At 32.0% G+C, this 14,398-nt stretch overlaps 1 protein-coding gene across 1 annotated transcript in view; it reads left to right on the top strand.

Annotated features, from left to right (window-relative positions):
- The first annotated feature begins 388 nt into the window (after nucleotides 1-388).
- Nucleotides 389-14,398, top strand: part of LOC143193205 (putative cytochrome P450 6a14) — a 108,470-nt gene continuing 94,460 nt past the window's right edge. Inside the window, exon 1 of the mRNA XM_076399245.1 lies at nucleotides 389-505. Coding sequence (XP_076255360.1) covers nucleotides 502-505 — 4 coding nt within the window. The 5' untranslated portion in view covers nucleotides 389-501. The remainder of the gene's footprint in view (nucleotides 506-14,398) is intronic.

Raw genomic sequence — 14,398 nt, forward strand, 5'->3', positions numbered from 1 at the left:
AATATTATTATTATTGTGTTAATATTACGAATTTCAATTCTATATAAATAAAATATGGCGTAAACAGTAAATAATGAACATAAGACTTAGTAACTAAAATAATCTAATTATAAACATGGGAAAGCAAATTAATATTTTATTATTATAATTAAAAGAGAAACATTTTACCAGACCGTGATATCTGTGATATATAAATGTTATCTTACGTTGGATTTGTTTTGATACAGCTTTACAAAAATCACAATTAGATAAGGAAAAAGCAGGCCAAAGATGCTCATTTAATAACTGATTTTGCAAGAACATTTCATCATAGCATTGTTTACTGGTATTAACACACCATCGCTGATTGTAGAGTCATTAGTTTTAATGTGGTTTTTCATATTGGAATGTCTTGTTTTGCGCAGTTTTTTATACACATAGCGGATATATAAACATTTTTAACTCAATGCAATATAGCATATCTTGTTGCATGTTGGCAACACTGCTTGTGTAAAAAATACGATGGGTAAGTATTGCTCAATTTACATGCCAAATATTGCAGGTTATATTTCAGTATATTAGTTTGTTTTGCGATGGTTAAAACAAGTAATCAATGAATTTTATAATCTCTAAAACTACGAAATCGTTGGTGTTTGGTTATCAGGCGCATCAGTAACAAAAAGAACAACAACATGGTTGTAGGAATGTTCGTGGGGTCGGTCAATCGGTCGAAATGTGTGGCTGCCGCTGCGATTATTTATCAGAACACTCACTACTATTTTTGGAAGGAATTTGCACGGGAACTAAAAACACTGGTTGAATCAAAGTTGTTTATTTTAACTTACGATTGATACATGTGGTCGATGGGAGAATTGACAGGATATTAGGTTAAGTAGAGGAAGTACGGTAGCGCTGTGGAAGTGGTACTGTTACAAGGGGACGGTGAAAAAAAAAGAGAGCGAGACGTCGTCGTGATGGTCTTTTATACCCTGGAACTTGCATGGTACCAATCCACCGGCGTTGCCAACCTTTGTAGTTGTTGATGGTGAATTAGTGGTGGCCTAAAGGGTCGTGGCGGTCGCCACATGGTAAAGCAACATCGGCGAAGAGAAATAGTAAGCAAAACCCAAAGTTAACTGACAGACCAATGAACAAAGGATCTTGATCAGACGGCATAAACGGCGACAAAAATGATAGTAGACAATTCTGACTTGAGCAATGCTGTTTAAGAATGATGTTGTAATACTCTTTATAACTGAATCCAACAATAATCTACGAGAGAAGTGGAACAATCATCATAAAACTTGATTATTGGAAGAATTACTGAAAATGACCGGATTTATGTATGGAAAAGTCCAAAGGAAGCCTACGAACCGAGTTATCTGTTTTCTACAGTACAGTACAGCTCTCTTAAAAACAAATGAGGGCCCAACACCTACTATTAATAAATAAATATTGTGTATATATCAGATGTTCATATTACTACAAAAGTTTAATTAAGGGGGCATTAAAAAAGAGTGACATGATATGGCATTCCTATCAATATTGCGGAAGAAATAATCAGAGTTAGGAGAAGAACCTATAAAATAAAAAACAGAATTTATCAGTTACTCAGTTAAACTGAGAAAAATGGAACAATCTCAACACACCTAAACCAACAGCACCTAAAACGTTTATTTATGATGATATGTGTGGATTAATTAAATTATGATGGAGATGAGAAAGATAATAGAAGTTCATATAAGAGTTAAAGTCCATATCAGTTCTTAATAGACTACAAACCAATAACAATTATGATACACCAAAGACGAAATAAGTTAACATAGAACAAAAGGACGTACATGTAGTCGCTGAACCATATTTCATTAAGATAGCAAAGAACAAAATAAGGCTAGATGACAGGAACAAGGCTAGATGCGCTACTGCAACTGTAGTAAAGGAGACAGTGAAACATATGAAGTATTAGAGTTAACAGAAGAGTACAATCAGCTAACAGTAGTTAGCTAGAATAGTGTCAACTAAACACAAAATAAGAATTGCGACAGCTTACTGTCCACATAAAAATAACTGTAGGAGAGTATCACTAGAGAGAACGTTTTGTTGTTACAGGAAACTTGTGAATAATAAAAGTGAAAAATAAAACTACGAATTGGGAGAATTTTCGAATACGAACGTATAGTATACAAAAATATAAAGGCGATTATACACATGATTTAAAGGAGCAAACTATTCAACGGTGATGCGTGAACTAACCAAAAAAAAATCTAGAAGAAGGTGGTAACAAACTACCGATGTTACAGACAAGAACAATAAAACTCATAGGCTGAACACACGATGCTTATATTTAAAACATTATTTACTTTAGTATACCTCGTAATTTAATACATGAAATATCTAACCACCGTAAGAATCCAACATTGGGTATAGTAAGAAGTTAGTTGCAGGAGAGTAGCTCAGGTCTGGTAAAGAATTTACGGGAGAATAAATAATGGCGCAATCAAAGCTAAAATGCACACTCCGATCAATAACTAATGAGACGAAATGAGAATGTTGTGTAAATGTTTAAGTTTGGCCCGAGTGCATAAGCCTCGCTATAAATTCAATGAAATATGTAGGCAGATCCTAAGTGGTTGGCAAGATATGGCCGAACTGTAAGTTTCTCCAACTTGGGCCCATGAATTAACGATAATTCTACTATTCCAGCATCTTAGCGTTGAAACTGTAATTAATGTACCGCGTTCGGTCTTTACGATCCCATTAGACCGGCCAGTCCGGCCGTTATGATGCTAAATATAATTTACTTATTTTGTTCCGCCTGATTATGCTTATCAGCTTCGGCTGTAATTATCCCTTGAACTCTGAGAACATTTAAATATTTTGTTAAGTATTCGTGTACGTCATTTAGTGAGACAGTTAATTACATTATTTTACAATTGACAATTATTTAAACCCAAACAAATGATAAAATGTGTATTTTAGAGCATATAATTAAAGAATACAAAAACTAATTAAACCTGTATTATTTCTTCTTGATATTATATACCAGGTGTACCTGGCATGTTTTACAATGTCATACAAAGTAAAAAAAATTGCATGGTAAATTGGAAATACTTAGTTTCTTACTTCGTTTTCATTACACCAACTCGTCAGATTCATTATTTAACTTATTTTCTTTATTTTATTATTTTACTTATCTTTTGATTGTTTTTATTATTCGTGAATTATCATTCTCGTATAATACGATGCATAAAGAAATATTTATTCATCTTTTGTAGCTTTTTATTGGGCTACTAAATTTTTAAAAGAATATCATTGTCTAGAGAAAATACCATATATATATATATATATATATATATATATATATATATATATATATATATATATATATATATATATATATATATATATATATAAATTAAGCTCTTATAACTTCTTCAATTCAATTTCTTGTTGTGAGTTATTTGAGATTGGTTTTTGCTTGTTAAACTGATTTATTTATTATTAACTCTATCAATTCGATTTTTGTGTTCTAAGTAGTGGCGTTTCTGTAATCTGGACCTACTTACAAAATTTACAGAGGTTTTAATAGGAAAGCACAACAATTATTGAATCGAATACAATAGAACGACTGCTGACATTTTGACTAAGTTTGTAGTTGGATATATAAGAAATACATGTATTTAGTTGCAGAGTTGCATTTTAATATTATTTTAATATGCAGTGTTCATAGAAATAATTATTCTTTACTACCCTTCAAGGCATTCTTCTCACTGTTTCTGGAATAAATACGTTGTACTTAGATAGGAAATGCTAGACTGTTAAATATGACATTTCATCTACAACTATTCAAAAAATATAACGGAAATTTTGTATTATTTTATATGTGACCTCCTGTAAAATTATTGTCTGAATTATTCGTATAAGCACCAGAGGCAAATATAAGCAATGTGTGTCTTTAATAATTTCAGTAAACATATTATTCAACCGACAAACTCGAAATTCGAAAAATAGTGAATATGCAAAAAAGCAATTCAAACAAGCTTAAACAAGCAAATAAGCTTAATTAACTTAATAGTCTAATGACTCGTTGGTCTTGTACTGACATTTCTCTACATAAAGTTACAGTTTCTCATTTAATATTAAGAAGATATTCCGCGTATACAGAGACTCATTATGGAGTACCCAAAGTTCCACTTTCGACATTAATTAATATTATTTTTTGATTTGTAAATATCTGCTTCAGGAGATACGGCTCAGATCCCAATTGCTGGTTTTGGCTTTGACGTTTTTCTTTTATGTCAGTGACAAAATAAATAAATAAAATTCGAGCACAATAAATTTCAAGAGTTATTGGACGAAAACCCAGCTCAAATAATTAAACAATTTTCAGAAAGTTTGAAAGCTGATTTGACTGTATCCTAGCATTTACATACGAGGGCAAAAATTATTATTATTAAAAAATTATGAGAACAGTTTAAAAGTCTAGGTTTTATTGCTTTCTATAAAAAGAAAAAAGAGTTTTCCCTGACGTGTTGTGCTGGTTATATGGAGCTAAATATTTATGGTCATAAAATATTGCTGTGCACATAGTAGAACCGGTAAAGTGTTATCACAAGTTTCTAAAACCGAATGAAAATATTACTGAAAATGTCTACCAGCAATCTATCGCGCTTTTGATATCCAGTTTTATGGAAATGGTTCAAAACTGTTTTATTATCTATATAGAGTTGCGTAGCAATGTCGCAAGTTAAAATATTATGTACTTCAACATCAAAATTTCCGGGGCAAAGATGAGCTAGCCAATGATATTCTTTTATGCACGCATCCCCATAAACTCTACAAAATTGTCGGTGAACCTAATCATTATTTTCCTTTTTCAGAAGTAGAAATAAGAAAATATAACTATAAATATATTTATATCATATTCAAAGCGCAGTAACTTGATCAAGTAAACCAATTACATTACCTTTTTGTTATCTAGAATATTTGCGCACTATTACTTTGGAAACATTCGTTGTACAAGTACTACTTGAAATATGTGAATTTAAGGTGATTTATTCGTATTTGAGATCGTAAGCTACATTTTTAACATTACATGTCTAAAAAATAACGTCTAAAAGAATTTCAGGATAGCTAATTCTTATGAAAATACGTAGTAATGGAAATTCTGCTTGGTAGAATCAAGATTTGGTTGGAATACGTTAAAATCAAAGTTTGGGTTAAGAGTTCCTATTGTTTGTCTTACTAAGGCCTGGAAACAAAAATTAAACAAAGTAAATATGTGTGTAAAACTGCGCTTACTATGGCTCTCGGGACTTTGTTCTGAAAAACTTTGTTGTGGAACTTCCCCATAAATAAATTCCGTAGGTCCATGTAGGATTGAATATTTGCTTGTATAATTGTAATCTATTATATACTGATGATTGCGATTCTCCTCCAATTAACCAATATATTTTCCTATATTTCAACTTCAGTTCTGTCGATTTCTTTTTAACAAGTTCCTTCCAGCGATGTTTTGCATTAAGAGCATCAAGGTATTTGTGCGGTCTTATTATGTCAGTTGCACATGCACATATTTACTTTGTTTAATTTTTGTTTCCAGTCCTCAATAAAGGTTGGTACACCTGCCTTAGACACTTTTATTATAGAATAGATTTCTTCTTGTTTGATCTTAAACATTCTGGTCGTGATACAAGATTTTAATAGTCGCGCCAAACCTTATTGAAGTATTGGGTGCTACATCTAATAATATAGCTGAATATCATTTTTATATGCCGTTTCAATGAATTCTGTTATTCTATGCATCTAATCAGTTGTTGAATTTTTATTACTAAACCCAAACTGGTGTGTTGGTATTAGGTTTACCCCCTATAAACGATTTTAATATTTTCAACAAGAGTTTTTCAAATACCTTATGGATTATCAATAGCGGTGAGATAGATCTAGGGTTTTCAAGTTTTAGGATCATAATAATTTCATCCATCTTCTAAATATCTGTATTGTATAATTTGCTTTTTTGGTACAGCCAAGTAATGTTACAACCATTTTGTAAAGTTTTCAAGGTTGAAGTTCAACGTTGTAAAGTTAATACATATAATTTATAGTAGAATACGAAATATATATGCAAGTTTAATTATAATTTTACTTAAACATTTTCCAGAATATTTTACTTTCAGTTTTTGATGTTTTTTTTTTGGTTTTTAACATTACTATACGGTTTTGACGAAAATTATCAATATAATTAATAATTCATTTATTGCTGAGTGGTGAAACATCGAAAAGCAAAATAATTGGAAGCCTGAAGACGCAATTATAGCAGGCTTTAAGTGAAATGAACCAACTGACAGAGCTAATAAAAGTATTGGAAATACAAAATGCAAAACTATCAGTGAGAGAACTAATAAATAACACCAAAAAGGAATGGCATTTATATAAAAAAGGCCACCAGACCTATCGAGGTTATGTATAGAAACCTATATTCCTCAATATCTGCGCAGGAAATAGTTAAAGTACTAATAGAAAACATATTAAATTGAAGATGCAATTCAGAGATATTAAACAACTATGACTGATGGTAAAGTAACTCACATGCTTTACTATTATATATATATAAACATTCACTAAGACGGAAGACATCAAAAGAATATATAAAGAATAATAAATAGAACTATTAAGGAATAACAAATTTGTCTCTGGATAGACAATATTGTGTGGATTTTAATGGTAATTGTTAGCAGTAAATTGATCCGGGTTTGTTTTAATAATAAATAAACAAAAAAAATAATTAAAAATTATAATTGTATAATCTTATTATCATAGGTCAATCTTATTTAAAAATTCTATAGAATATATAACAGAGAAAGAAAGACGTAAAAGATAGACATTTAACCTACATAATTTATTTGCACAAAATATATTTTAGTTCACGTAATTACACGAGAAAATGAGTACTTGTTATGTCTAAAGACTAAATAAAAGAAGCTAAAAAATACGAAACAGCAACAAAAAGAACGAGATGAATATTTCAAGAGGGAAGACGCGGTCGGCATCGCTGTCGAAGAAGAAAAAGATAACAAATTGACGCTTGAATCCGTTTTCATTTCCACCAGACTAAATAATAAATGCAACCGGAACCGTGTCGAAAACGAAAAATTGATAAAACTGCTCGAAAGCATAAAAATCTTGTCACGGAGAGGAAATGAACAGTCACTATTGCCTCTGTCTTTAGCAAAACACCGCGTAAATTATTGATTCAAATATTCAGGCCCTTTTATGCTCATTACGGACCGAAAAATCATTTCCGCCCTAAGCACTAAACAGTCCCCGATGACTTTTTTCTTTTCATTTTGATTTTGTTTCCCACTAACACTGATAGTTATTTTTAAAATTGTAAGAATAAATGTAAGAAAAAAATTAAGAATGTTTCATTGTTTGCAGATTTTTGATATAGAAGTCCTACTAATGAAAATAAATCTATGACTTTAACAACTCTATAAAAGTTTATTAATGAAAATTTTGATGGTTTAGACTACTTTAAAAAAAATATAATAGTACTTTTTTTTCCAAAGTGTATTTCGATTCCTTTAAAATAATCCTGCTGGAAAAATGTAATCCCACGTTATGTCTAGTTTACGAAGCAATTGTTTAATCCTTAAAATAACTTTTAAAAGTTTCCTCGATTCGATTTTAATATCCTCAGAACGATGTTCGATGTTATTTTAGTTCAGAATTTAGGCAGAAGTTCGATGGAGATAAATCAAGAGAATACGAAAGACCATTGCCGGATGGACGGTGATAAATTGTAATAAAAAATTCATTGTACGAAGTTTAACTGTGTGTGAGTTCGAAATGATTTGTCAAATCAATTCGAGGTTTAAGCTAGTGTTCGCCATATCTCTCCACTAATTTTTAGCACGGTAATAAATACAATCATGCAAAAGCAAAAGCTAGCTTTCAACATTCAACACACTCGTAGTAAATACGTACATAGTGTGTGCAGAAGAGAGAAAACGTCACAATCAATCAAGGTCAAAATCAGCCTTTTTTATACAGCTTCGAGACTTGGACTTGAATTTTGAGGACGAATTTCAGAGACGCAGACTACAATGGTCTGGACAAATCTGTTGAATGAAAGGTGAATGAATTCATCACAGGCTTCCTTGGCGAAATGTACTTTTTAAAGTACATATCCAACACCTTGTGCATTACGTTTACTTTTACGTATTAAAACCAAATAGAAATTTGAAACAACATATTAGTGTATTAAACGCAGAAGGCAGGTTACAGAAGTGTAAAAAGACGACACGTATTCTGTTTTATGTCTGCAATTTTCTTACAATATTAATCTTCATATCATATAGATCTATACTGTATAAGAAGAAATTATATTCAGAAGGTGTATTATAAGATGTATCAAACAACAAACAAAAGAAAAGCAATCAAGGATTACGGAGTGTATATTAAGAGTTCAATTGAAAAGACCCCGGCCTACCATAGTAAAACACATTTTTTTGGCAAAATTAGCAAATTCAGCATAATTCCCTTCAAGGGTGGTACACTGATTATGCAGTGATACTCGACCCTCAAACTTTTCGATACCATTTTTGTAGTGCAATTTGTCCTTTGCATCAAATTAGGCCTCAGTTTCGGAGATCTTCATTCGACGAAAATTTCTTCCCAGCGAACATTCTTTTGAGGTCTGTGAACAGGATATAGTCGCTGGGTACCCGATCTGGAGAATACGGTGGATGAGGAAGCAATTCAAAGCCCAATTCATGGATTTTTGCCACCGTTTTCACTAACTTGTAACACGGTGCATTATCTTGGAGAAGCAGCACTTTCTTTTTCTTCAAATGCGCCCGTTTTTCGGAGATTTAGTCCTTCATACGGTCCAATATCGTATGTAATAGTCGCTGTTGATGGTCCTTCCTTCGCGGGCGGGTTCATCGTGTGCAGTCCACTCGGATGACTATCGATATTGAACTTCGGAGTGAAATGATGGAGCCATATTTCATCAATTGGCACATATCGACGCAAAAATTCGGCTTCATTACGCTTGATCATCTTCAAACACTACTCCGAATCATCAACTCGTCGTGGTTTTTAGTCAAAAGTGACCTCGCGCGGCACCCTCTGTACACAGAGCTTTCTCATACCCAAATATTCGTCAATGATATGATGTATACATTGAGTTGATATTTTTGGATCGTCTGCTATTTCATTCAGTTTCAATTTACGGCCATTGAAAATCATTTTATGAGTTTTTTAATGTTTTCTTCGGTAACAACCTCTTTTGGGCGTCCACTGCGTTCACCGTTTTCGGTGTTCATTTCACCACGTCTAAACTTAGCATATTAATCCTTGATGGTTGGTTTTCGTGGGACAGTATCCAGAAACTCAGCATCTAGCCAATTTTTTGCTTCAAGTATATTTTTCCCTTCAAGAAGCAATATTTTATTAACACGCGTTCCTTTTTATCCACTCTTTTCACAATAAAAAAAGTTGCTTCACTCAAAATGCTATAATACACAAACTAATGATCCTACAGCTGTCAACTTTATACACGTGTTTTTTGAGTGTTAAGGTGCCATCTATAGTCAGGTCGGGGACTATTCCATTGACCTGTTGATTGGTAGCCAAGTTGGAATTTATTAAGTACCAACACAAAATTGAATTGATACAAGTAAGCACTTTTGAAAGTTACCAACATCTTATTTTCAGATGAAGCTTATTGCTCTCTTCATGGACACATAAATAAAGATAACTGCCCTTACTTCTGTATAATTCCACATAGAAGCATCAAAATCCACATCATTCGCTTAAAGTGATTGTTAGCTTTTTCAAATCACTCCAGTAATATAAATTGCAATTACGGTAATTTTTCTTTAAACGCACAGCTGAAACATAACAGCAAATTCCAGTTAATAGATCCTTTATAATAATTAATTATATAATTATTTCCAATATACTTAATTCAAGATGTGCAAGTTTAGAAGTCAGCCCCTATATTCATTATGCTTCAACTGTATATTTTTATTAAACAATGCAATACATTAAATATCCTATCAAATACATGTTATATAAATGAAGAGTCTATGAAACAGTAAATATAATAATAAGGGGCTGATTTCTTAACGATATACAACCTCGTCATTGTTATATCATGAAATATTTTCTCAACTATATAATATTCTCAAGCTCCAAGCATATAAAAAAACACCTTTTGACACCTCCATGTTCAAATTAAGTATTTCTTTGATACATTCATGGTAGGTTCGCATAGGTCTTTTATGTCTTTCTGTCCTTGCTTTCCATATTTACTTTACCTGTCATGAGCTGTAAGTGACATCACTAACTGATTTTTTTCTATGTACTTGACTTCTCTAAGATATTTAATTTCTATTGCTTCTATCTTACTTATATCTCTCCTTCACAACACCTACTTCTCGCAACCGAGGACTGATCTAACATGATCTGATCATCTTACTTCGTGCACTTCTAAAAATCCACATACAATCTAAAGTCACATTCTGTCAGCTAAATAAGCAGTCAATCTAATTTCATCATTAATAGATTCAGTTTAAAATTAACGCTCGTAATGTATAATTTACAGCTGTTAAATATTTACATTACCTTTAAACAGTTGAATTACAACACTCGCTTTTGAAAGTATATTTCAGTATAGTCCCGATATTCCGTATATCAAATATTATAATACGAGTCATAATCGATTATATTCTATCACGATCTATTGAATATATCGAAACGTCTAAATTTCAATTAGTTGATTAATTTCAACTACTAAAAAACGAAATGATTTACTCAAAGTCCTAACACCATGCTTGAAAATGACTCTCGATATAGTTTTATAGAGGTTTGTTAAATCTAGAATGTTTGGTAAACCTATATATTGTTTTTTTTTTCTAAATAACTTGGTCGTGAATTAAACCCACCAAATCCAGTTTGTAAATTTAAAGGGAAAATATCTTGGAGATGAAATTGCTCCTATAGCATACCATAATAAATTTATCGATTCCCCTGTTATAATTTTCAGTAAACAACATCTCTCACGCTCATCACTATGTCATCCTTAAACATATCAGTAAACCGACCTACCCACCCCCTGCCCTTACTCACACAGACACACAGCTCGTACATATCCCCCGTCTGGTGCCTCCCGCGTCCCGCTCCATTCCTCTCCCGTTCGAAAACCCTCCAACGACCGTCCCCCCACCACCGCCACCGCACGCCACGTCCATCCGGATGGATGTGTGTGTTTGGCCCGCTCCATTTTGGCCATTATTCGCGCGTTATGAACCAGAAGCGCGATAACGACACAAAGGAAATGACGTCACACGCCCATTGACTGCTCTCCGCGTCAGGATTGATTCCTAATCGATCAGCAATAGTGGCTGTCAGGGCGACGTTTGTCGCTTATCTTTATAAATGATGCTCGAGCGTGTTCATAATGATCGGCGCCGTTTATACGGCCCGATATTTTACCGGTTCGGTTGGTTTCGGTGGGTTTATTGAGGAAAAAGGGCTTATCTTGGTGTTAATGGGAATAGCGGGGCACGATGGATCGACTGCGGGGAGGAGGAGTATATTCGAAGCGAGAGATTTTTGATGCTGATGTAATCATTATTCTGACTGATCACCGAAAACGGCTCTGAATATAAACGGAGGTAATTTTACAATATATTGAAGCTTAAAACTGATGATTTACCCAAAAGACATAATTATATATTTCTTAATGGTCACTACTTGAACAACAATATTTTTCAGCTTTCAGCTCTATTATATTAACTCGATAATATTATAATATCTTATTATTTTTAATAAGTATTGTTCAAGTTAACTGTAACAAAACAATTTTTTACTGATTTTAACTTCAAAATGTATTTTAACAAAAAATTTAATTTAATAGAAAAATTTGACCGCTTTTATCATTTATGTGTTACACTATAGCTCTTTTTGTACACTATAACTTCTATTCTACAAAGTTATATTTACTGCAAAATGAATTCATTTTGAGACAATCACACACAATGAACTTGATGTAACGTCGAGTGTCTTACGTTACTTCTGGTTTACGTCAGTCTCTAAAAGCCGATATATATTTATATATATACTTAAGAATAAACGACTTTGAAAAATTCCCCATAGTTATTTTGACAAATAAGAGGTAAAATGATACTTATATCTAAATCTAATTATAGATGTATCTAATTATATCTAAAACAATAGTTATATAGATATTTGCATATGTAAGTTCTAAGAAGTCTTATATATAAATATATCCTTAAAAATGGTATGATTTATCGGAATCACCCAGCTGTAGAATAAAACATAGTAATAGTGATAGTGATGATAAAGCAACTGGAATATGTTGAAATATATATAGTTTGTTCAAATGTTTTTTGTACATACGTCATCAAGATGTTTAACCTATGGACTATTGTGGCTGTATAACTTACTGTAGTTTTTAGATGCACTATATTGTTAAAATAAATTATATTTAATGACTTTTTGTTCAATTATTCTATTTGGGTTAGAATTTTGTTGTATGTCAAACTGAACTGAAACTCAGAGTTGATCCGGCAACATTGCGATGTTTTGATATCACAATTTTAAATGACGTATGTACAAAATAACTTTGAACAGACTATCTTGTTAGCGGTCCATTATTGGTTCTGTCAGTTTGGCTGAACCGCTTACCTTTTCCAATTTTGGCGTGGATTACATAATGACTCTTTTCGAACGTCGGAGACACATTTTTTGATACCACCTAATACAGTTCACTTATTCTAATAAACATATCTCTCTTAATAATTACGTATTGATTGTATCGCATTTATAGTCCTAATATATTGTCGATTTTTACTTTGTTGTAATTATATAAAGAAGAGTTTTAATATATGTGTTAAATCTGCTCAAGTATGTTCTTATAATATGCAAATTATTCACAATAATTCAATTTGATATACAAAAATATGTACTAGGTAATGCAATATACACCAATGACACCTTTCTACATTAGCCAAGAAATGTTTTCATATTGCGATCAACTATATAGTATATTTTTATTTGTAGGGTATGTTTCCCCTTATATTATTTAAACAATTTTGTTTCAAGAATAAAAAGTGGTGGTATCATTGAATCTCTAAGGTGCTCAATACTGCTTATCTGTTCGTATTTTAATATAAACAAGAGCTTAATATCTAGACAAACATCCCTCCTAACAACAATAGTAAATTTAAATACTCAGTGTGGTTTTACATCGTTGTTCAACAAGTCGCCACTTCTTTCCATAAAATAAAATAGTATTTAAAAATAACATAAAAGTTTGTGTTATTTTAAGCCCTCTACATCATATAATTGGTGCAGTTGGTAGGATTCTAGGTGCATCATAACTAATTAATTATTAAATAACTTAATTATCAAGAAAAGAAAACAGGTGGACATTATGTTGCCAAGTGGAGCTTGGGTAAAAGTAGCAGAAGGGCAGCTGAAGTTGTAAGGTTACAAAAGGTAGAGTGAAGTGAAAGAAGAATTATGACTTGAAAGAATGTAAAGCATCGTATTGTATCGAATACCTGGTTTTGAGTTTAGTAAACTATACAAAAAACATTATTTTTTTCCTAAACTTAAAATTACACAAGTTTCTTAAACTAGATAAATATAATTGCGTGGTAACATACCGCCCGCCTTGACCCATTAGGTTTAAATGAAAAATAAGGGTTACAGCTCATTTACTTATAGAACATGTAACCAAAATTATAAGCCGTAATGATAAATGATATCAGTATATCAGAAAACTTTAAACTACATGGCAGACCATCAAAAGTTAGTTGGTCGGATAAATGTATAACAATAAATACATTTTAAAAAGGGTTGACCAAACGTTTTAAGTGAGTTCTTGTTCTTATTCATCTTGATGTTAATACAAAAAGCACAACAAATATAATATATTAATTATAATGAATAAATGATGAAGATCAATAAAGACGCATGTCAAAAATTGAATGATTAACTGATATCATTGAACATGACCATTGAATATTGAATTATCAACAGTAGGTAATCGCCTAAAGGACTTAGGAATGATCAGAATATGGGCAAGGAAAAAGCTAATAAAACCAAGTGAAGCTATAACTAAGGAAAGCCACTGACTTTAATTGATGCACTGGAATTATGAGTAACAGAGAAACGGCTAATATACTGCAATGTTTGCATGTAAAAAATAAAACCCCTAATTTGAGTTACGCCTGTGACTAAATAAGATTCGAGCCAATGGTACAGCCATCAAAGCCTCTATATTCATTGGCTTCCAAAAATTGATTTTTTAATCAAGTGTATGTTATTACTGGTAGTGCTAGGACAGCACAACCATTAATTTACTCTAAACTCCTAGTATTAT

This window comes from Rhynchophorus ferrugineus, unplaced genomic scaffold (genome assembly GCF_030347505.1).
Source record: "Rhynchophorus ferrugineus isolate W39M unplaced genomic scaffold, kcgeb_rfMv2 rfM3, whole genome shotgun sequence".
In the NCBI taxonomy this organism is placed as follows: domain Eukaryota; kingdom Metazoa; phylum Arthropoda; class Insecta; order Coleoptera; family Curculionidae; genus Rhynchophorus; species Rhynchophorus ferrugineus.